The following is a 24,205-nucleotide window of genomic DNA, read 5'->3' as shown; positions in this document are numbered from 1 at the left end:
CACTACCTGGGTCAGTATTAGCTTGGTTTAGGAGCCGGCACAGGGGGAAAGGGACGACCATCGGCAAGAGCTAGGCAGCGGACCTCCTTCTTTTCTCCCCCTAGGCTGGCCTGGACAGCCCGGGGCTGCGAGCGCGAACTGACAGCCGCAGAACTTGCTCAGCCTTTGACAGCTCGGTGGGAACACCTCAGGGTGTCGAGTCCGGACTCAAGAGGCGGGACGGGGCGGGGCGAGCGCGCGCGGGGCGGAGCGCGCGCGAGCCGGGAAGCGAGGAGGGAGCGCGCTAGTGAAGCCGAGCCGAGCCGAGCCGAGTCGAGCCGGAAGGTGCCTGGGAGAGGCTGGCAGAGCCCAGCCGGCCGCCTGCGGCTCAGCGCCTATCGTGCCGCGTCGCCTGGCTCCGCGTACCCCTGCTTCTGCCCAGGCTCCCGCAAAACTTTTGTTATCTGGGGCCCCAGGGGGTGTGTGAAGGAATTGGAGCGTTCGGCCATCTCCGCGCTCCCCAGCGGCGGCGACCGAGGGGACGTGCATCCCTCGTCTCCCGGGCTCTGGAGCCCTGCGCCTCACCTGCTGCTCGTTCCCCGGAGTCTTGAGGGGGCACTCCCGGAGGGGCCGCGCGGGCGCAGGCTCCCCTGAACTCTCCCGCTCAACGCGGCAGACTCGCCCGGCGCAACTTCAACTTGATTCCTCTTGCCCAACCGGGGCACCCGCGGCTGCTGCTGCGGCGCTGCCGCGGCCTCACAAAGAGGCTCAGGGAGGGGAAGCGGCGCGGGCGGCGGGGACGGGCCTCCGGGCCGCTGAGGCAGGGAGACAAAAGGGAAGCTGCTTCTGCTCGCGCTGCCGGCTCAGAGCCGCCGGCTCTGCTGCCTCCGACCGGGCTACGAGAGCCTCCTCCCCCACCCTCGGGCACTGCTCCGCCTCCCTCCTGGCGGGCTGTCCCCGCGGTACTCCCGGACCCGGCGAGCCTTCAAGGCGCGCGTCGCTGCTGGTGGTTGAGGCTCTAGCGATAATAAATGATAGAGGATACAATGACTTTGCTGTCTCTGCTGGGTCGCATCATGCGCTATTTCTTGCTGAGACCCGAGACGCTTTTCCTGCTGTGCATCAGCTTGGCGCTGTGGAGTTACTTCTTCCACACTGACGAGGTGAAGACCATCGTGAAATCTAGCCGGGACGCCGTGAAGATGGTGAAGGGCAAGGTAGCCGAGATCATGCAAAACGATCGACTCGGGGGGCTTGATGTGCTGGAGGCCGAGTTTTCCAAGACCTGGGAGTTCAAGAGCCACAACGTGGCGGTGTACTCCATCCAGGGCCGGAGAGACCACATGGAGGACCGCTTCGAAGTTCTCACGGATCTGGCCAACAAGACGCACCCGTCCATCTTCGGGATATTCGACGGGCACGGGGGAGAGGTAGGAGCTCCCCGGGGCTTTGTATTTGTGTCCGTGTATGTCTCGTGTGTGTGAGTGTGTGTATGTGTGTGTGTGTGTGTGTAAACAACAAGACGGCGTGTGCACAGCGGGATAGGATCTGGGTTCGAGGGGCGTGGTGATGACACCACGGTGCCTGGCTGGACAAATGCGGCTCAAGTTGCCAAAAGCACTGCTGAATCCAGACTTCTTGGGACTGAGAGTCCACTTTAGGGGAGGAAGAGACATCCACCGTATATTTGTTGCTACTTAACATGAGGTTCCCAAGGCTGGAACCTAGCAAACACTGTGCTAGTTTAGCAAGGAGAATTAATGGTATGTCCAGTGAACTTTGGTCCCAGACCCCACTGCCCTTGTTCTAGGGTTTGAGCTGAACTAGGCACAGAGAAGGAAGACAATATCTTTTATGCTTCGTTAGAAAAACAGACTATATCTGCAGAGCAAAGTGGGGCTCAGTGAGGGTGAAGGAAACTGTGATTCCTTCCCGTTCTCTTCACTCTAGGGAGGAATCCGAGGGGCAGCTCTGCGCTTCTTTCCAACTCTATCAACTTTACAAGTGCAATTGGGCCAATTGACAGGAGCGCCTCGCTGTCCTCTTGTTTTTACCAAGATCTCAGAGCGGGACCTAGATGCCCCTGGCCTTTGCAGAGGTGGCTATGCCCGCAAAGGAGGCGGTGCCTTGCCCTCACCCTTACGCTCTGGCAGCTTGGGGGTGAAGACGTTGCCCTGCTTCTAGATTCCTTTGTTTGTGGTTCATCTGGAAGCAGGAGATAGCTAGAGGCCAGTTCAGTTCCCTCTCCCACATTTCTGCGGCACCCAGGTTGTGCACTGGGGCCCAGGTTTCCTGGAGGTCAGGCAAGGGTTGGCTCTGGTCCTTGCGCATTGGCCCAGGTAAAGTGAGAGGCAAATATGGCTCTAGCGTCATGCTCCAAAGAACACCGGGCCAGTCGCTCCATCTCAGTTTGGCAGTTTGTAACGGGTTCATTGCTGCATACTCTTGTTTTCCGTTTTGGCAGCATACTTTTCTTATTCTTAACCTCTTTATGTTTTTGATTACACCCCTCCCCTGCACTCCTATACATGTCATCCCCCCCACCCCAACTTTCTTCTCTACCCTCTGGTCTCTGGGTAGGCTGTAGGGAACTGCACGGACTGCCATTCCTTTTCAAGCATTTGCTTGTTCCTTGGCCTTTGTTTTGGGTAAACATCGAAAGCTTTCAACTGGATATCTTATCTGCATTCCTCACCCACTTCTCTGCTAATAATTTCATTCTACCGTGCCTACCTGCCTTGTAGAACCAACTTTGCCAGAATGACAAACGTAGTAGGAAAACTCATTTGGTAGAACTGAAATCAGTTTTTGCCATTTTCCACCCACCCTAGCTTTTTTATATTCTGGTTTTCAGAATGCAAGTTTCTCAGTGGTTGTAAATTTGTAACATCTTCGGTAGTGTTAGGATTCCCTCCCCTTGGTCACAGGATAAGTGAAAAATGTTAAGTTAATTGAGGGAAAAGAGGCTGCATACTTGGGCAAAAACATACCTTAATGACACAGTTGCCAGTATAATGTTGATTTGTCTTCTTGGCTTGAGACAAACTATCTGTATTTTCGTTTTTTGTGCCTAAATTCAATGAGGGGGAAGGAAGTTGTGATTTCTTCCTTTGTAAAACATTTAATAAGCTTATATTTATTTATTATATATATTTATATTAAAATTGTTGGCTGATGATAATCTGCTTCTGGTCTTAGAAAGCACAGTTTTAATTTTATTAAAGGTTTGGTTGTAGTAGTAATGTGGTGAATGGATTGTAGTTGTCTGGGTGTGATGCATTGGCATAGTTTTAGCCTTAGGCTAAAAAAGTGTAAGTGATTGCATGATTTAAATTTTTTTGTTTTGTAAGTTGATACTGTAAAACCTGAAAGTTGCAGACCAAAACAGGTTTCAGGTTGAAAAATTTTCAGTACTATCTTGTGGTAAATGTACCATCCAGAAAATGGACACACTAAATACTTTTATTTTACTAAAAGTATTTTACATGTACATGGCTTGTTATTAAATTTTTTAACAACAAATGAAAAGATGATCATTGTTAGCCAATCCGTAAAATGCTTTTCATTGTGCCTTACATTAAAAAGCATGCTGTTTGTGAAATAATTGATGATTATCAGTACTCTTAAAAATAGAGTAATTGTTCTGTCTATAATCTCTTACTGTGTGTAGCCAGTTAGTTCATTTTGGCTTTGTTTTAGGGCAAAATAAGGAAAGTGCTATGAAAGGAGTTACTTAGTTGCTATTGGGAGTATAATGGTGACAAATCATATTAGGTAATTTATCTCTTTTTCTTTATATATAATTCGAAATCCTACCATCTAATTCTTTTGCATTTAGCTCCTTTAACATTCACCAGAGGAGGGTGCCAATGTTTGATTTTAGTATAAATGATGGTTAGCTCTTGTCACCAAAGAGGAAGCCTTTTCTGAACTTTCCATTATTTATATATATTCTATCTCTAGAATGGTACAGAAGATAAATGAGGAGTTTATTTTTATTTCTAATAATTCCCACTAATAAGATAAGCCATCAAGAACTAAGGCCCATCTACAATTGTAGTGTTCTTTAGATGCAGAGGAGACCTTGTATATCCTTGTATATCCATTACATCTGTGTATATCAATTTTATCCTCCCCCCTTTTTTTTTTCTTTTAAGCTGAGATGCTGATAGCTGGAGAAGTTGTGACCTTCCTAAGGCTATGTGGTTAGCTGGAGGCCTTCAGTTTGTTGATCTCTATATGAAACCACTGTACAAATCAGCTTGAATATTTACCTAGATAGGCGGTGCCCTGGGGATACAAGGGTGAATGAAATATAACCCCTATCCTCAAAAAGTTTCAGTCTAGTGAGAGAGATAGAACTCTATGTCAAAAATTATAGGCATGGTGTGCCTACAGTGTTATGGGAACACAGAGGAGGGACATTTAAATCAAACTGGGAGGTAGGAAGGCCCCGGAAAAAACACCTTGAAGGTATTGTTTACTTCAAGATTAGAAACATAAGCTTTGACTTTAGATCTGGCTTTGAATATCTGTTCTGCCTTATGCAACACTGGGCAAGTTGCTGAGACATTATTATCCTTATCTAAAAATAGGGATAATAATGTATGTAAGGTGCACCCTCATCAGTTGTATTATACCCTGTTTAAAGAAGCACCTAATGGAGAGAAGGATGTGGAAGAAGAAAGGCCAAGAAGACCAAAAAGTCTGCAGTGCTGGGCAGCAATATTCAAGGAAGAGAGACTCTTCCTGTGCAAGCCACAACTTTGATCACTATAAAGATATATGTAGGGCAGGGATAATTTGTCAGGTACCCCTCAAACTCTCTCTATCTCAATGTTCTAACTTTCAGTGGACTTATGATTACTAACTCAGGATTTCAGTTATCCAGGTATTTGAGAAAACTGTGCCATTGCTTCAGGTGTAAATTTTACTAGTCCAAAGGAATATTCTTAGTGATTAATACATTGGTATTAGTGTCTTATGATTTGGGTTACCATGAGTTTGTTCTCTTCATCATATTTAACTGTGAATTCTTTGGCAAAGCTAGGTCTCTGAACTTGTTATGCTGAGGACCAGACTCTATAGGGCTGCGGCTTCTTCTAGATGCTTGAAATTTAAAGACCCTTATCTCAGTGGTCCTACAGGCCAGCTTTCTCCCTTGATTCTAACCATGATACTGTGTGTGGATGGGTCACTGTATGTGTATGTGTCTAAAGCTATGGCAGTGATTGTTTTCTTGTATAACAAGATTAAAACAACAAAAAGGTAAAAAAGAGCTCATTATATAAACTGCTGTAGAAAGATTATTTTTAAGCTAAAAATAATTTTTATCTAGGAAAATCATTGTTTTTATGCTTGTAATTTTTATTGATAGGCAAAAGGTGTTTTTTTTGTTGTTGTTTGTTTGTTTCTATGTTTTTTTCTTTTTATGCTATCTAGAAGAAATACCACCAAATCCTTTGGCACATCTATCAATGTTCATGGCTGAAGACTAGCTAGAAGAATAGATTGTTTTGTGCTCCATATGCTCATGGGCATTACTTTATTAAAGGTCTTAGGTATTTTGACAGGTGGCACACAGCTTGGTGAGTGGTTAAAGCCTAGAGTTCCACATTTTGCATGAGAGAGAAGTCATACTTCAAGCACTTGTCAGAGGCTGCAGTCTTGAGGCTCAGTACTTCTTAGATGGTCAGAAAATAAACTGCTTATGGAGGGCTGCGTGAAGAATATATATATAGTCTGATTCTTTAAATCAGTGGTTCTTAACTTTTCTTGAGTCATGCTGCTCTTTGAGAATGTTATGAAACTACAGACATATTCCCCAGAAAAAAGGACATGCATATCAAATTTTCTTTGTAGTTTCAGAGACAAGTGGATGCATAAAGCCTCTGGATTTCAGGCTAGTCGAGATAGAATAAAACCTGGTTTTGATGTATCTAGATCTGCAAGGAACTGTGTACCTGAACCCCTTGCTTGGCCCTCCTACCTTCCTCTCCATCATTTGCTTTTATTGAATTGTGTGCTGTCATTTGCCTGTGAGGGTTGTTTTGAGGAATAGTCTCCCACAGCTCTGAGAAATCAACTGCAAGAATGTTGTTGAGGAAATCATTTGCTATATTATATAGTATCATCTTAATGAGGACCAAGGGAGAAATAGTAGTCTATTACCTTTTTATCTTAAGGACGCTGAATTATGTAACTGATTGGGCCATCCGGGGTTTGTTGGCTGCTACAAGCATTAAGACCCAAACCTCTGACCTACCTCTAGCAAATGTGCAGACTTTTTCTGGAATACATTCACCTGGTACATGAACCTCACTCCTAGGACAGTTTATCTTTCCTATACTCAATTTTCCTTAATCCCATTTGTATTAGTCCATTTTCTTACTGCTGATAAAGACATACCCGAGACTGGGCAATTTACAAAAGAAAGAGGTTTAGGCCGGGCGCGGTGGCTCACACCTGTAATCCCAGCACTTTGGGAGGCCAAGGCGGGTGGATCACGAGGTCAAGAGATCGAGACCATCCTGGTGAAAATGGTGAAACCCCGTCTCTACTAAAAATACAAAAAAATTAGCTGGGCATGGTGGCGCGTGCCTGTAATCCCAGCTACTCAGGAGGCTGAGGCAGGAGAATTGCCTGAACCCAGGAGGCAGAGGTTGCGATGAGCCGAGATTGCGCCATTGCACTCCAGCCTGGGTAACAAGAGCGAAACTCCGACTCAAAAAAAAAAAAAAAGAAAGAGGTTTATTGGACTTACATTTCCACGTGGCCGGGGAGCCCTCACAATCATGGCAGAAGGTGAAAGGCACATCTCACATGGCGGCATACAAGAGAAGAGGGCTTGTGGAGGGAAACTCCCCCTTATATAATAATCAGATCTTGTGAGACTTATTCACTATCATAAGAACAGTATGGGAAAGGCCTGCCCCCATGATTCAATTACCTCTCACCGGGTCCCTCCCACAACACATGGGAATTCAAGATGAGATTTGGATGGGGACACAGCCAAACCATATCACCATTTTTCTCTTTTCTTCTCTTAGTTATTTTATTTTAGCTTGTATTGTATGTATTTATTTTAGCTTCATTGGATCCTTCTGAAATAAGATACACTTCTGAATAAATAAATTATAAGTGGTACAGTGAGTGATCTGCTTTTCAGACATTATAGCTGCTGTTAGTAAATATTTGACTTTCACATTGTGATGTACAAGAGGCCTAGGGATTTAGTGTGGACAAATACCTTATGGTTTAAGAGAAGATTCTGATTATTTTGATTTAAAATGGCACATTAAAATTTCTGCAAAAAATTTTTTTTTCAGTGAAACCCTCTTTCCTATGCCTGTGCGTAAGAACATTTTTGTATGGGGATGTAGGAGCCTGACTGCTGACCTTGCTGCATCTTCTGAACAAGTTGTTAAGAAATTTGGTTCAATTAAGTCAACATTTTCTGCATAGTCTGGCACCTGTGGGAAGGAGTGTTATGTTCTATGTGATGTCTAAAGATGAATTGGTGCATTCTCTGCCCTCAGGGAGCATTCTATCTACTTGGAGAGATGAGCTTTTTTTTTTTTTTTTAAAAATAGCCGAGCTACAAAATGCCTGCCATCTACATGTATGTGATGGCTTGACTGAAGGAGCTTGGGGAATTTGGGATAATTTTGAAGAGGAACTGACATTTAATTGTATCCTAGCATTTCTGTCTACAGTGATTGGGTGGAGGGAGGAGGGGAAGATGACATTATGGGTTGAAGAAAAAATATGGAAATGGTACAGAGGAAATAAAATGCAGGCACTGTTGGAAGAAGGCAGATAGCCTTATTTGTCAGGAATAGGCTTTACCCAACGGTAATCATTCTAGAAGCTCATTCATTATTTTTTTTCCATATTTGAGTACCCTCTGTCTTTTGATACACTTACTATTATTTTAAAATTAATTGTATTTTAATGTTAAGTATATTATTTAAAAAAGAAACTTTACATCATCACTGGAGGTGGAAAATTCATGAAATGAAATTCTTGGCCTTTAACCTGCTGAGATGCTGTCTCCGTCTTGATGGAGTAGAATGATTTTAAAAAGATTTATCTTCTAGTCTCTGTTGTCTCTAAAATTCCTCTATCCTCCTCCCCTTGCTTTTTTATGAGGAGAAAAGGTGGCATTTAAAATTTAATTGCCAGCCATAATTTGAAACAAGGCAGCCTGCTTGCTCCCTTTGCAGATGGAGAGCACCTCCAGTGATGCTACTTTTTGAAGAGTTCTAGTTTAGAGTATCCCTTTCCACTGAGTCATGAGACAGAGAAGATTTTATTTGTATCATGCCTCCATGGGAAACACAGATTTATGGGCAATGTTCCACCATAAATTCCATCCCCATTTTTGATGCAGGTAAATGGGAAGAGATTATAGGAATACAACTGATTTTTTTCTAGCTAGTTAGAAAGAAGTGATTCACAACTATGGTACTTGAACCATTATGGATAACAAATTGCTTGTGACTTAATTTACAATGACAAAAATATACCAGCATGGTAGGCCCGCCAGTTGAAGAGCCATGGCCCGGGGTTTGGGATACACACAGGTGAGGAGAGTGGGAGATGCTGCTGGAACTATTGTTAGCAGTATTATTGAAGCTGTGCCAAGGAGCCTGGGCCATGTTCTGTAAATATTGAACTGCTGTATAGGAATGGCATAAAATCCATGCTTTAGTAATCCTGCTCCTCTAAACTATACGGAGGATTTATGTGAACTAACAAGATAGAAGTATGAGGGGAGAGGGTCAATTGGGAAGCCTGAGACAGAGCAGTAGAGATGAAACCCAGGAGTGTGGGCCATGGTTGAAAGAGAGGGAGAGGATGTGATGGGAACAGACAACTCTTGAGATGGTAAGACTGCTGTCAGGGTTTCCATAACTTTTGTTACCATTTTAGTAATTCTACTTAATGAATATTAAAATAAATCAGCAGCAAGTCAAATGTATTTTAAAGTAAACTAATTTTAAAATTATAAAAGTAATATGACTACATGATAGATATTATAGAAAAGAAGAAACATTCCTCCAAATCTCATTACCCAGTAACATCTACTGTTAGAATTTTGGTGTACTGCTTGCTGGTCTTTTTGTATGTTTGTTTCTTTTTACTGGGGGGACAGGATCTGGCTTTGTTGCTGAGGCTGGATTACAGTGGCTTGATCATAGCTTATTGCAGCCACAAACTCCGGGGCTCAGATGATCCTCCTGTCTCAGCCTCCTGAGTAACAGGGACTATAGGCATGTGACACCATGCCCAGCTTCATCTTTTCTTAAAAAATATGCATTTTAAATATAATTTTACATAGTTATAAAAATATACATGTGTAGATTTAAATCTTGATGTTTTTCTCTGTATAATTCTATAAGCATACAGTAATTTTGCTCTATAATGCTTTGTATTAGATTTAGTTTTATTTATTTTAATTTTTTTTTTTGTTAAGATGAAGTCTTACTCTGTCACCAGGCTGGAGTGCAGTGGTGTGATCTTGGCTCACTGCCACCTTTGTCTCCTGGACTCAATTGATTCTCCTGCCTCAACCTCTGTAGTAGCTGGGACTACAGGCATGTGCCACCATGCCCAGCCTAATTTTTATATTTTTAGTAGAGATGGGGTTTTACCATGTTGGCTAGGATGGTCTCGATCTCTTTATCTTGTGATCTGCCTACCTTGGCCTCCCAAAGTGCTGGGATTACAGGCATAAGCCACTGCACCCAACCTTTTTTTTTTTTTTTTTTTTTTTTCTCGTCACCCAGGGTGGAGTGCAATGGCACGATCCTGGCTTACTGCAACCTCTGCCTCCTGGGTTCAAGCAATTCTCCTGTCTCAGCCTCCTGAGTAGCTGGGATTACAAGCATGCACCATCATACTGGGCTAATTTTAATATTCTTTAGTTGAGATGGGGTTTCACCATGTTGGCCAGGCTGGTCTCCAACTCCTGATCTCAGGCAATCTGCCCAGCTTGGCCTCCCAGAGTGCTGGGATTACAGGTGTGCGCCACTGTGCCCTGCCTATTTTAATTCTTTATATTTATATTTTAAATATGTTTTTTAGTGATAGAGCAATATTTTATTGAGTAGATATTTGAGAAATTACTCAACTGCTTCCTTACTGGTATACAGTTAGGCTCCACTAACTTTTTACCATTGTAAATACCATTGTAATAAATATTTTTGTGCTTCTACTGTAGTTTGAATTATTTCTCTAGGATGGGTTTCCAGAAGTGGGATTTCTTGATCAAAGGAGGAAACAAAGAAGTCACCATTATTGACGATAATAATAAATGCTGACATTTATTAATTATGTATACTATGCCAGGCAGTGTTTATAAAGTACTTTATATATGTTATCTAATTTTAATTCTCATAAGAGTTCAGGAGGTAGGTACTATATTATCCTCCATTTTGTAGATGTAGAAATTAAGGCACTGAGAGGTTAAGTAATTTGCCCATGGTCTCTCACAGTTTGCGGGTGGTGAAACTAGGGTTTGAAACCGTGATTCAGACTTAGTGCTACCTATCTCCAAAGCTTGTGCTGTCAGTTTTTGGTTGAAGCCCTACGGATCTCCTAATTTGGTCAATGAAGTGCTGATAATATTGTTACGTGGACACTGCATAGTCTTCTCCATTTGCTGAGTGGGACTTTGGTTTTCTCATATGACTGTGACAGTTGTGTCTCTGTGACAGGTGGTGGTGTTTTTGAAAACCCTATGCTGCTAACCTTGGTAGGTGGATCTTGTAATTACCTAGAAAAGTCCTGTAGCTAAAAAAGATTGGGGTCAGAAGTCAGAGCAGGTGATGCTTCACATTCAAACATCTGTTCTCATCTACGCTGTTTCTTTGCTGGCAGAATCTCTATCCCACTACAGAAAATCTGCAATATTTTTGCCTGTTGGTCCATGAAAGGCTTTCATAGAAATTATAATGGTATTAGCATAACCAGTCACAATAAACAAAAATGATTCGTGTTTTACTTTACTTGAAAATACCAAAGGGTTGACTTCAGGATAAATATGTAGGAGTGTATATGTGTTTGCATAATCTTTTCTTTATACTCAAGCACTGACTTTTTTTTTCTTTTTCAGGATCAAAACAGTTTCCTATTACATATATTATCATTAATTTTAAACAGCAAATATCATTTTCTTATTTGTTTTTAATACTGAGTTGGTATGTTTAGTTTGAGTGGATGCTAATCCTGTGTTTTCATTCTAGAAGTCTACCTAATACATTATTTTCTTAGCAAACCTTAAGTCAGGCCAAGCTTTGGTTATAGCTAGTCGTGATCTGTTTTTAATATAAATCTTCAAAGTCAAAATTTAAAAAAACAAAAGAAGCCATCCTTTTCAAAATAGTCAATGTAATGATAATCCCTTTTATAGCTTTCTATTATAGTTTTAGGCCCTCGTTTGAAAAGTACAGGGCATTTTAATTAATATTTATATAGGTAAAAATCATGCATATTGATAAACTAATATCCTTTCAATAAAGTTGAAGTCTATGCTATGAAAAACTGCTTAAAAAGTGAAGATATATGATATGGTCTGGCTCTGTGTCCCCACCCAAATCTCCTATTACATATATTATTGTTAATATATAATATAATATAATCTTGTTTTGTAATCCCCATATGTTAAGGGAGGCACCTTGTGGGAGGTGATCAGATCATGGGGCATTGCTCCCTTGCTGTTCTCCTGATAGTGAATGAGTTCTCATGAGATCTGATGGTTTATAAGGGGCTTTTTCCTCCTTTGCACTTCTCATTCTCTCTCCTGCCACCCTGTGAAGAGGTGATTTTCACCATTATTGTAAGTTTCTTGAGACCTCCCCAGCCATGTGGAACTGTGAGTCAGTTAAACCTTTTATTAAAAATTTTAAAATAAATTACCCAGTCTCAGGTATTTCTTTGTAGCAGCGTAAGAATGGACTAATACAATATAATATTTTACTTCTGAAAAAAAAAAAAAAAGCTGCAAGCCTTGATCACTTGATCTCTCTGGAGTTATTTTTTCTTTTTTTCCCTTCTCTTTCCCTGTTTCCTGAGAATAGGGCCCAATTTAATAGAACCTTAGCTGCTTCCAACTTTTCTAGAACTAAGGAGGGCCTTGATACTTCAGTGTGCTAACATTAAGAGTTAACCTACTTTCTTCCATTCCTAGAAGACAAGAGAGTTCCTCCACTGGGCATGGGGCTCCTGAAGGCAAGTTTGGGGCCATTGAATACAATAGTGCAAGATGTATACTGTACAGTGATACTAGGTGGAGAGACATTATTTTCTAAGGGGTACAGGACTGTCTGCTCCCCAAGCTAGGCATCTGTGGGTCTACAATAACTTGAAAACTTTTCTAGTTTGTACAGAAGTAAAAGGCACCATAGCAGTAGGCTGTATTTCTAAGACTCACAGACTTTTTACCATACTATCCACCATTAGTGCCCTCTATGTCCTGCTCTTGTGTGAGCAGCTGACAGATGATGATCTGTGTGTTTTAGTTTCTTTCTTTTCTTTTCTTTCTTTCTTTCTTTCTGTCATTCCTTCCTTCCCTCCTTCTCCCCCTCCACTCCCCTCCCCCACTTCAGTCCTTCCCGTTCCCCGCTCCTTCCCTCCCCTTCACCCCTCCTACCACTCCTTCTCCTCCGCTTCCCCCCCCCCCCCCCCTCCTTCCCTCTCCCCTTCCCCCCCCCTCCCCCTCCCCCCCCCTACCCCCCCTTCCCCTCCCCTCCCCCCCCCCCCCCCCCTCTTCCCCTTCCCCTTCCCTTCCCTTCCCCTCTCCCTCCTCTTCCACCTCCCTTTCCCCTCCCCTCTCCCTCCTCTTCCCCCTCTTTTCCTCCCCCTCCTCCTCCTGTCCCCCTCCTCTCCTCCTCCCCCTCTCCTCCCTTCCCCTCCCCACTCCCCTCCTATCCCCTTCATTCTCTTCCCTTCCCTTCCCTTCCTTCTTCTTTCTTTCTCTGCCACCCATCACGGCAAACTTCACTTACCAGGCTCAAGTGTTCCTCCCACTTCAGCCTTCCAAGTAGCTGAGACTACAGGCATGTGCCACCATGCCTGGCTAACTTTTTCTATTTTTGGTAGAGATGGGGTTTTGCTGTGTTGCCCAGGCTGATCTTGAACTCCTGAGCTCAGATGATCTACCTGCCTTGGCCTCCCAAAGTGCTGGGATTATAGGTGTGAGCCACTGCGCCCAGCCTGTGTGTCTTCGTTTCGAAATCAAAGACCAGCTGTCTATTGCATGTCAGTAAACCTTGTGACTTCTCTAGAGTAACACTTATTTGAATTTGCTTTTCAATGTTAATATTGCAAGTTTTGGTCATTATAAACGTGAGTGGTGATTTAATGCCCTGTAGCACTAAATCTTAAATATTTCAAATTGTATTTTTAAGAAGAGTCTATGTTCAGCACTACTCTTGGACAGCAAAGTTTTTAATCTAAAACATGGTATAAAATGTATTTATCTTAGCTATGAGATTGCAATAGTGCAGAAACTGTTTTATTCTGATAAGTGTATACCATTTCTTTTTAATTTAGTAAGTGCTTTCATTTATCTTTTTAATTAAATGAATTAATTTTTAGTTAAATTAGTTACTGGATATTTTCTGGCCAAATAAGTCTCTTACTGATACTGTCAGGATTTAATGGAAATTGAGACATAGTAGGATCTTTGATGATAGTGTTTTATCTTTTTGCTCTGTAGATAATGAAGTGAATTTTCTATAACAACTGATTTTCATTGGTATATGATAAATATGTTCCAGAGTTTGAAATTGAGAAGTTTTTACTTCTCTTTTATTTTAGCACTTAGATGTTTTTCTAAATTTGTCTTTCTGAGTTTTCTCTCTACATAGATCTGACAGGGATTTTTGAATTGTCATGTAATCCAAATATAGTGCCTAAGGCTTCACAGCTACATGAAATATCTATTTTTAAAGACTTTCATCAAGGAGATTCCACATTTTCCCTGGAGAATTTTTTTCACTATAATCCTTTCTCTCAAGAAATTCATCTCTATATGTGAACTAGTTCCCTCTGGTTTAAGACTGTTACTTCTAGTCTGGCTTCACCAGAGAGAGATAAATAAAGATTAGATTGTTACCATCTGGTAAAACTATGATATTAATAATTATAATTATAATTTTTTTCCTTCCCCAAATTAAATAATTTTATTAAATTTATGTGAGAAGTACTCATCTCAAAAAAGGCAAATTCAATGTAACTTCTACCAAAGACAGAATAGTTTCTAGATAATCAGTAGTTGCTCCTGTTTGTAAACAGCTAGTCTGGCAATAAGGAAATGTCCTCTTACAGATTGGTTGGTTTTATCTATTATGACTGTTGTCAAGAGACTTATGTTACAGGTGGAGTGAGTTCTAGCTGGCCATCTGGATGGTACATTATTGGGAAGTTTTGGCTGTAAGTGACAGAAAACACAAGTGGAAGCAGATTAAACACTGGAGACACTTATTATCTGACATAATAAAGGGCCCAAAAGTGGCTTTTGATCTAGCAGCTCAGTGACTTCAAGGCTCTAGTTCAGTGTCTCAGAAATTCTTTTCAGTTTTCCCTCATGGTTGCAAGATGTGGTACTCTGAACTGCTGCAGCCATCTTTGTATAACTACATCCACAGACATGAGAAAAAATATTTTGGTCCTGTTCTTCTTTAAGCTTCAGGAAGCCTTTCTAAAGTACTCTTCACATCTTATAGCCATAGTTCATGTTCTCTATGTTCACATGTTCATGCCTAAACCAGTGACTTGGTCATGGGAATGTGATCAGCGTGATTAGCCTTGACCCATCATAATTCATTCTGGGTCTGCGGAGGAGCCCAGCCTCTGGAGGACATGACAACTTAGAAAGGTGAACAAAAGTAGAATTGTATTAGCTAGAGAAGGAGAAGTGAAAATGGTTGTTGGGTGAGCCACATAGGTGGGAAGGGGTTTTAGAGAATGTTACTTGTTCTGCACATTAGCAACCTCATTGGAGAATGTTGCTGCAAAATATATAACACTGATGTGGGGGAAAATAGACTTTAGAGGACTTCAGAAGAGAGCAAACCTTCTTATTTTTTGGATTGTCTTAGGGACGGTTTTATTTGGGACATAAATTTGGTATTTTAGGGCCCCATCGAATCTTAAGAAACTACTAGTAGGTATTAGGTTGGTGCAAAAGTAATTGCAGTTTTTGCTATTACTTTTCTAACTCAGGTTTTTTCTCTGATGTGTGAACTAGCAATGAGGAGGGGTCTGAGTGTTTGGAGAACAACAAGGTGGGTTTTTTTTTCCCCTCTAATATGTAACTGTGTATTCACTATAGTTAATGCTGCTAATGAATGTGGAAATATAGTAGTTCTTCTGTTGGCTATCTGTTTTTACTTTACTATCTCCTGTTTTAGACAATGAATTTTTGGGTCAAATTCAGTAGGATTTTTGTTCCTTAGTTATTAGATATTGTGTGTTATTTTGTTTTAAAATAGTCAAATCTATTCCAGGCCAAATAGGAGATCCCTGGGAGGGTAGGATTTTTTTGGTATCCATTTTGGAGAGGGACAACCTTGCAATGGTCTAGGCTATAGTGAGAGGAGAGTATAAAAGATTTTTCAGTAGGCCAAATGAATGCACTTGGAGTAAATTCTGTGTATAAGGATGAAGTACTCATCCTTCTGCTGCTACTATAAACTGATTACAATGATGCCATCTTTTCATTATGTTTTCTGGTCTGATTATTGCCAATTTATAAAAATGCTTACTGATTTACCTTCCTATTTAGCTTTAGTAGCATTTCTGGTGATTTGTTCTCTCTCTACTTTCTTTTCTTTTCTTTTTTTATAAAAAGATATACCATCATATTGATTGCAGATAATGTAATTGTGTCTCCTACTTTCTAGGTAAGTTGTAGTTTTTGTTTTTGTTTTCTGCCTCATTGTATTAACTAGAACTAACAGACCATTTTTTTAATATTGATGATAGTGGATGTTATCATGTTCCTGTGTTTAAGAAATTTGAGATGAAGGGAATGAAAATGCCTTCAGTTTATGGATAGTGAGGTAAATTTTCTTTGCTGATATAATGAAAGGTGAAAACCAGTAGAAAGTCAGAGCCAAAGAAGAAAGGATATTTAAGGTACAGTAATATAGAGAATTAATAATCACAGAGTGAATTAGAATTTACGTAGACCCAATGCTAAAAACCAGCAGGCATCAATTACATAACAGAAAGAACAAATACCGTTGTTTTTTTCCTTGGGGAAAATTATCATCACTAGATCCATCTGAAGGAAATGATGTAGAAAGCATTATTCTAAACAGTAGGCAGAATATCTGACTTCACAGGGTAGTGATTCAGCAGTTTGAAAGACCTAACCAGATATGCCCAGGAATCCGCCCTCTGGTTTCAGAAAAGTGGGAGCTCTGGAGCCATCTTGTGCTGGCACTTCTGCTGATTTTGGTGAAGGTCATCCATATTTTTTCTAAGATTTCCAATGCATAAGATCGTTGCCCTATTTTCTACTACCTGCCCTGTAAAGAAACTGTGGCTGCTTGCAGAGGAGTCTCATACTGAGTGAGGTTAGCTTCTGAGTTGGTATAAAAGACAAAGTCATTTCTAGTCAAACTCTCTTGTGAAAAATCCCTCAAATTTCCCATAAAGAACAGTGTATGTAATTTTGCACATCTTACTTTGTAGAATAATATGTGATTATAAATGCGTAATATCCAAAGTTAAAATTTATTCCAAAGAATAAAGTATATGCATATAAAATATAGTTTTTTATAGTGTTTTAAATGACAGAGAAGAGTATTTTGAATTTGTGTAAATATGTGAATGGTACCATTTCATTACACCTTCTGTAAAATAATAGAATAAGTAATTAAATAATATTTTAAGATTTTCAGGTAACTTTCAGGAACTTTTCTTTTTTTTTGAGACAGGGTCTCACTCTGTCACCCAGGCTGGAGTGCAGTGATGCCATCTCGGCTCACTGCAACCTCTGCTTTCCAGGCTCAAGTGATCCTCCACCACAGCCTCCTGACGTACAGCCACATCTGGCTAATATTGTATTTTTATTTTTTGTAGAAATGGAGTTTCACCGTGTTGCCCAGGCTGGTCTTAAACTCTTGAGCTCAAGCAGTCTGCCTACCTTGGCCTCCCAAAGTGTGGGGATTATAGTCATGAGCCACCAAACCCAGCCTTTTTTTCTTTCTTTTTTTTTTTTTTTAAAAGAAGAGCATATTACATCTTCCTGTGTGTGATCAGTTTGAAGAAATTTAGTCTCTTAAAGCTTTAAAGATTTAAAGCAGAATAAACGTGTGACTTTGGAGTTGGTAGTAAGATTAATTCGTTCTGATTATATTTTTATAGTCAGTTTTAGGAAGATAATTATAATTCCATATTGAATGCCTTATTTTTAATCTAAGTGCCAGCCATAGCTTTGACACCAGATGGGAATATAGAGATGGGCACTCAGCCTGGTAATTTATATTCTAAATATATATAAAAAGTTTCTATTTTCTGTTTTTTTTTCTTATCTATGGCTTGAAACCTTGGAGGATTTTATCGTCTAATAATTTCAGAAGAGAGACCAATTGGGGATTCTGACCTTTTCCCTACTTTTTTGGAACATTTCTGAGATCTGATATGGTACCTTCAGGCCTGAGCTGTTTTATAAATGCCTGGGCCTGGATTTTTCTAAGAGTGAGACTCACAAAGCAGCATTTGGAAAAGAAGCTTATATTTTTAGCATGTAGGGGATCTGAGTGTCTCCTGCTGAAGAAGTCATCGGAGTAAAGAACTGGGATCCCAACAGTGGTCAGAGAAACTCTCTTTACCTTCATATTACAGCCACAGGCCCTGCTGTGATCCATGGAACTATACAGAGACAGAAATTGTTTATCCCCAAAGGATTATGTAATGCAAACAGATTTAGACATGAAACAGTACAGGCAGGCACATACTTGGGAAATATTGCTTAAAAGGGAATTCTCTGGTGAAAAAGACAGCTAGTTTTTATTTTCCTCTCAAAAATAGGATGACAACAGGAGTACTTGGCTGGTGTTTCTCCTTTACCAAAAAGAGGTCCTCACTCCTTAGCTTCCATTAATTCCTTTCTTTTGTCATTCTCCTACTCTTCTCCTTCATCTCTAGGCAACCATTAATCTACTTTCTGTCACTATAGACTAGTTTGCATTTTGTAAAATTTTATGTAAGTAGAAATATGCTGTATGTAGTCTTTTTGTTTCTGGACTTTTTTTTTTTTTTTTTNTTTTTTCCCCTCAGCACAATTATTTTGAGATTCATCCATGTTGTTCTGCTTACCAGTATTTCATTCATTTTTATTGCTGAGCAGTATTCCATTGTATGGCTATATATCAAAATTTGTTTGTTCATTTGCTTACTGGATGTTTGAATTGTTTGAGTTTTTGGCTATGAACATTCATGTACAAGCCTTTATATGGACATATGCATTCGTTTCTCTTGGCTAAATATCCAGCAGAAGAATGGCTGGTTTGTGTGGTAGGTGTATATTAACTTCTTAAGAAACTGCTCAACTGTTTTTCAAAATGTTTTTCCAGTTGTTCCACATCCTCACCAATCTTTTTAATTTTAGCCATCGTAGTAGGTGAGAAGCAGTATCTCAGTGTAGTTTTAGTTTGCATTTTCCTCATAACTAATGACGTTGAGCATATTTTCATGTATATTTTGGAAGATGTCCCTCTTCTGAAGACATAGAGAGGAACAGTTATCAAATTATGATTATCTTGTAAAATCTGACTTTTGTCTTTGCCCCTATAGTATGAGTGAAAAGAGAGAAAAGAAGGCAAAAGGGAAAGGGGCGATTGGACATGACTCTCTCTTACTGCAAGGAAAGAGGCTGAGAAGTACAGCCTAGAAATATGAAGTGTGGAAAGAGGTTATGCAGGGTAACCAGGAAATCAGAGGGGAACAAGGAGGGCAGAAAAGAAAAATTAGGGCCTGTGATGCTATGGATAGTGTGTTATTGTCAGAGTCTCTTGATTTCTTAAAGCCTTGTTTTCTTGCATTCCAGGTTAAAAATCTGAATGAGACTTCTCTTAGAAAAGTGTTTTGGGGAGCATGGACTATTTACACACTGACTGCTTTCTTCCTACTTACCTCATTTCCTTTTTCCATCTGACACTTCTTTTGGACTTGGGCTTCTGAAGATCTCTATCTATGAGCCTCATAATTGTCAGATGTGAGCCTGTTTCCAGTTCTCATCTTTGGTTTTTTGTTGGATCTTATTTTCTTGACTACCTCTCTTCCAGAGACTCACTTCCTTGGTTTTAATGACACCACCTGTGTTTCTCTGCTCCTTCTTTGACTTCTATGAGGGTTTCATTTCCTGCATGAGCCTGGGTTTCAAGGAGGGCTGTGCTCAGTGTGCTGGTCTCATTTTGTTTCTTTGCATCAGAATCGTTGCAGTTCTATGGATTCAACCATCCTTTCTGAGTGCAGGGCACCCCTTACTATGGCCCACATCTTTATATGCTGACTGCACATTTTCTTTGTGGATATCATATTGGTAACAACCTGCCTGAAATCAAGTTTGACTCCTTTGTCCCTAATTTCCTCTCCAGAGTTGTCTTTTCCTCCCATGGTGGTGCCTTCATTCTCTCAGTTCGCCACTCCTAAGCTGCTATGTCATCTCTTCCTTCCATCTTCATGCAAGTCTATGAGACTTTCTATAATGCCTGTCACTCCTGTCTCCTTCTGCATAGTCACACTGCCACTCTGCTAACTCAGGCTTTCAACACTTTATGCTAGAATTGTGACAGTGGCCTCCTAACTGGGCAGTTTGTCTCTGGCATCTCTCTTCTTCAGTCCACTCAGTTATGTCTCTGATAGATCAATCTTCTATTAATAAACCAACTGGGTTATATGTTGTTTCATTTAAAAAAATCTCCAATTTCCAGCAACCATGATTTATTTCTCTGAAATTTTATTTTTGGGTTCTCATAATAGTGTCCCTGGCTCCTTTATCTTATTCAATCTTACCTTCTGTTGTTTGCCTATGCAAAAGTCTGCACTACAGCAAAAACAGTCTCTATTGTTCACCGAATACCTGATGGATACACATGCCTGCTGCTGCTTTGTTAATACATAGCCATGGAGAAGAGGATGTCTTGTCCTTATTTCAAGGCTTCCCTCAATTTTCGGCTCTTCCATAAAATTTTGCTTGGTCATGCCAGCTTTCTCCTTTGAATTTATGGTTCGTTATAGGCAATCAAACATTTTGTGTTACTGTTTGTTTTTAATGTACTTTTCCTTCACCTTTCTTGACTTTCATCATCTCTGTTAAGTGTGTTCCAGTGATAATGATACCTTGCAATAATTCTAAAAATAATGAAGTCTAACAAATGAAAAGGAAATACCAAGTGGTCTGATTACATTTGCTATCACTTATATCTGTTGGAAATGAAAGGGCTTTGCTCATTCTGACTGTTAAGTGCCTACAATGGGCCAGGTACTTTTAGTGGTGTTCTCTCACAAAATCCTCATGACTTTTAAGGCAGTAGTTTTTATCCCCATTTTACAGTTGGGGAAACTGAAGCTCAGGCTATTCTGTGCCCAGGGTTACACAACGGCTAAGTGGCAGAGCTGAGATTAAAATATTTCCCATGTTTGTCTAATTTCAAAAGCTATTCTGTTCCTGGTTCCATGCTGTCCTTTTCTGTGTGCCAATAGGCCTGGTTTGTTAAGGCATTCATATAGGGGTTATACCATTAGCACTCGGTTTCTAGCATTGTAAATGATCTGTAGCAAATATTTCAGGGTTATGGGAATGGAATTAAGTTGGGGAGATAATTTATTTAGACCATTCACTCATATTTATTCTGTTTTTCTTATTACCTCTCATAGTTCCTGCAATGTGTGGTCTATCCAAAATCCCTTTAAATAATGACCATGGAAAATGTAGATTAAATATGTATATAGGTTTCTGAAAGTCATCCGAGGCAAGTGGTTTTCATCAGTTTGACAGGCAACTCTATTTCTAGTGTGAGGCAGGAGATTTGAGAATTGGGGGCTGGCTCCTCAGGGGAAGCTAGGCAATACTCTCAGATCCAACAGTTTGCCATTGAAAAGGTGGTTCAATTATTTGTTTAGGAGTGTTATGGGTTAAAATACACTAGGCATGCCTCAATTTTCAAACATAAGTGCAAGAACACGTCCTAAAAAGTTCAAGTTTCCCTCCCCCAAAGGATCATGCAAAATAAAATTAAACATTGTGTTTAGTGAATATCAAAAAGTGGGGAAATGTAAATGAACCATATCAGCTGCCTGGGGGCAGGAACAGTGATTTATAGACTTGAGATCTAAAACTCAAACATTCTTGGTTTGTACTCAAGGAAGAGAGTCATTAGATAAGTCGCATGGAACAAAAAAGAGCTTACTGATAATCATCACCTTTATCTGATTTTACCTAACGTCATCTCCCTCTCTCGCTATATATGTGTATATATTTGTTTCTTCTACATTAACTATTGAGTTAAAGGAATTACATTTTAGAAAATGTTCATTATGAGGAATTGGTAGAATTGTCACATACAAAATGGACATTTTCTACTTTGTTGAGTTTTATGAATCATATTAAAAATCAGAGTAACTCAGTTTTTAACAAGTAACACCAGCAGCTACCTCTTAGCTCCACCAACCATGGGAAACAGAAGTTGCTTTGTGTGTGTGTGTGTGTGTGTGTGTGTGTGTGTGTGTACTCATGCAGTTATTACTAATCACCATACTAGAGAAAGATGGTCTCATAGGATGAAAATATGATGTTCCCTTAAGGATTAGATTAAACTTCCTTTGGCAGTGTTGAATCTAAACTGGAAAACATTTTTGCCTTCCTTAAATTGAGTAGGAGTTATGGCTATGAATATTTAGACTTACATCATTCCTATAACTTTATGGTTTACTTTCTGTATGTCTACTTTCAGATATACTGTACTACTTTGGTGACTTTTATAGAGTGGGTGCCCTATAAATGTTTGTCAGATTAATCTCATCATGGAATCAGACAAGATTAATACTAGGAAGGGTCTTTGTTAACCTTTCCATTTCTTTTAGTATGAAAGTTTAAGCTAAATAATTTCCACCAGGCATGGTGGCTTATGCCTATAACCTCAGCACTTTGGGAGGCCAAGATGGGAAGATTGCTTGAACCCAGGAGTTCAAGACCAGCTTGAGCAACAGAGTGAGACCTCATCTCTTCAAAAAATTAAAAATGCTAGTCAGGCATGGTGGTGCACAACTGTAGTCCCAGCTACTTGTGAGGATGACGTGGAGGTTGCTTGAGCCCAGGAATTCGACATTGCAGTGAGCCATGATCATACCACTTCACTCCAGCCTGGGTGATAAAGCAAGACCTTATCTACATAAAAAATTAAATACATAATTTTTGATAGGTGCTTTTTTGTTTTTAATTGTAAAAATCATATAATAAAATTTATCATTATAACCATTTTAAGTGTACAGTTCAGTAGTGTTATATATATTCACACTGTTATGCAATAGCTATCTAGAAGTTTTTTTATCTTGGAGAACTGCAACTCTATACTTATTAAACAATGCCCCATTTTTTCCTCCCTGTAGCCCCTGATAATCACTGTTCTACTATTCTATTCTATTGTTTCTGTGAATTTGACTACTATTGCATATAAGTGGAATCATTCAGTATCTGACTTTTTTTGTGACTGGTTTATTTCATTTGGTATAATGTCCTAAAGATTCATCTATCTTGTAACATGTGACAGAATTTCTTTCATTTTTAAGGCCAAATAATATTTCATTGTGTGTATATATACCACATTTTGTTTATCCATTTATTCATTGATAGATAAGAGATTGGGTTGCTTATACCTCTTAGCTATTGTGAACGTGGGTGTGCAAACATGTCTTTGAAATGATACTTTCAATTCTTTTGGGTTTATTTATACCTATAAGTAGGATTACTGAATCATGTGGATTCTATTTTTAATTTTTGAGAAACTGCCATACTGTTTTTCATAATAGTTGCACAATTTTGCAGTCTTGCCAACAGTGCACAAAGGAGCCAGTTTCTCAACATCCTTGGTAATACTTGATATTTTTTGTATTTTTTTGAGAATAGCCATTTTTAATGGCCGTGATATCTCATTGTGGTTTTGATTTGCATTTTCTCTAATGATTAGTGCAGCTGAGCATTTTTTATCTGCTATTGGCCATCATTTTATATACTGGTTGGCCTTCTGTTTATCATCTTTGGAGAAATATTTTTCAAGTTTTTTGCCCGTTTTAAAATTATGTGTTTTTTGGTCATTGTTGAGTAGTAGTTCTTTATGTAGTCTGGATATTAATCCCTTGTCAGGTAGATGATTTGTTAATACTTGCTCACATATTTCTAAAATATTTTTATAACCATTTATATTGATGTAATTTCAAACTTACAAGAAAGTTACAAGGCTAGTACAAGGAAATTCTATATACCCTTTGTTCAAAGTCCCCACTGTTGTTTTAAGGAGCACCTGGGTACATGACATTATGTTGAGCCAATCTAAACACACTGAGTTACTTGTGGCTGTGGGAGAGATAAAATTACAAAAATGGTCTCTGTCTGAATATGCAAAACAAATAGGAATGTTCACAAAGCAACAAGTACAGATGAGGCTGATACAGAATAATTTGAATTATTAGAACTGGAGACCTGTCCCAGTGGTTGTCAACATGGGTTCATTTGCCCTTGAAAGGGGATTTTTGATAATGCTTGAAGACACACTGGTTGTCACAGCTCTGGGGAGCATGGGGGAAAGTTGTCCTACTTGTGTCCAATGTGTAGAGGCCAGAGATGCTACCAAATAATCTACAGTACAAAGGACAGCCCTATGCAACCCAGGAATAGGACTATTTCACAGAAAACCTGTCTTGAGAACTTGAAAGGCTTTGAACCCAGAAGCTCTCTCAAACTCATCCTAAGTGTTGGGTGAAAACTGTGGTTGGTAAAGAATATGGTATGAAAAGCTATTTCTTTTTTACCTTTTTGTGCATAATCCATAATAAGAGGGCTCAGTTGGTCTGCTTACTGTAAATTTTCTACAATGAGCAATCTAAAAATGCTTTGTTTTCCCAGGTATTATCTTGTGTTATAGTCATTGATAGCTAATGTTTTCCTGTTGTCAAAAATTATTCCTTCCTTCCCTCCCTCCCTCCCTCC

General features: G+C 39.8%; 1 protein-coding gene across 1 annotated transcript in view; it reads left to right on the top strand.

The window, feature by feature from the left end:
- The first annotated feature begins 252 nt into the window (after positions 1 to 252).
- Positions 253 to 24,205, top strand: part of PPM1L (protein phosphatase, Mg2+/Mn2+ dependent 1L) — a 316,242-nt gene continuing 292,289 nt past the window's right edge. Inside the window, exon 1 of the mRNA XM_017537308.2 lies at positions 253 to 1,409. Coding sequence (XP_017392797.1) covers positions 1,011 to 1,409 — 399 coding nt within the window. The 5' untranslated portion in view covers positions 253 to 1,010. The remainder of the gene's footprint in view (positions 1,410 to 24,205) is intronic.

Source organism: Cebus imitator, unplaced genomic scaffold (assembly GCF_001604975.1).
Source record: "Cebus imitator isolate Cc_AM_T3 unplaced genomic scaffold, Cebus_imitator-1.0 Scaffold102, whole genome shotgun sequence".
Taxonomy (NCBI): Eukaryota; Metazoa; Chordata; class Mammalia; order Primates; family Cebidae; genus Cebus; species Cebus imitator.
Note: the sequence above shows the minus strand (reverse complement) of the source record. Positions and strands in the feature narration are given on the sequence as shown.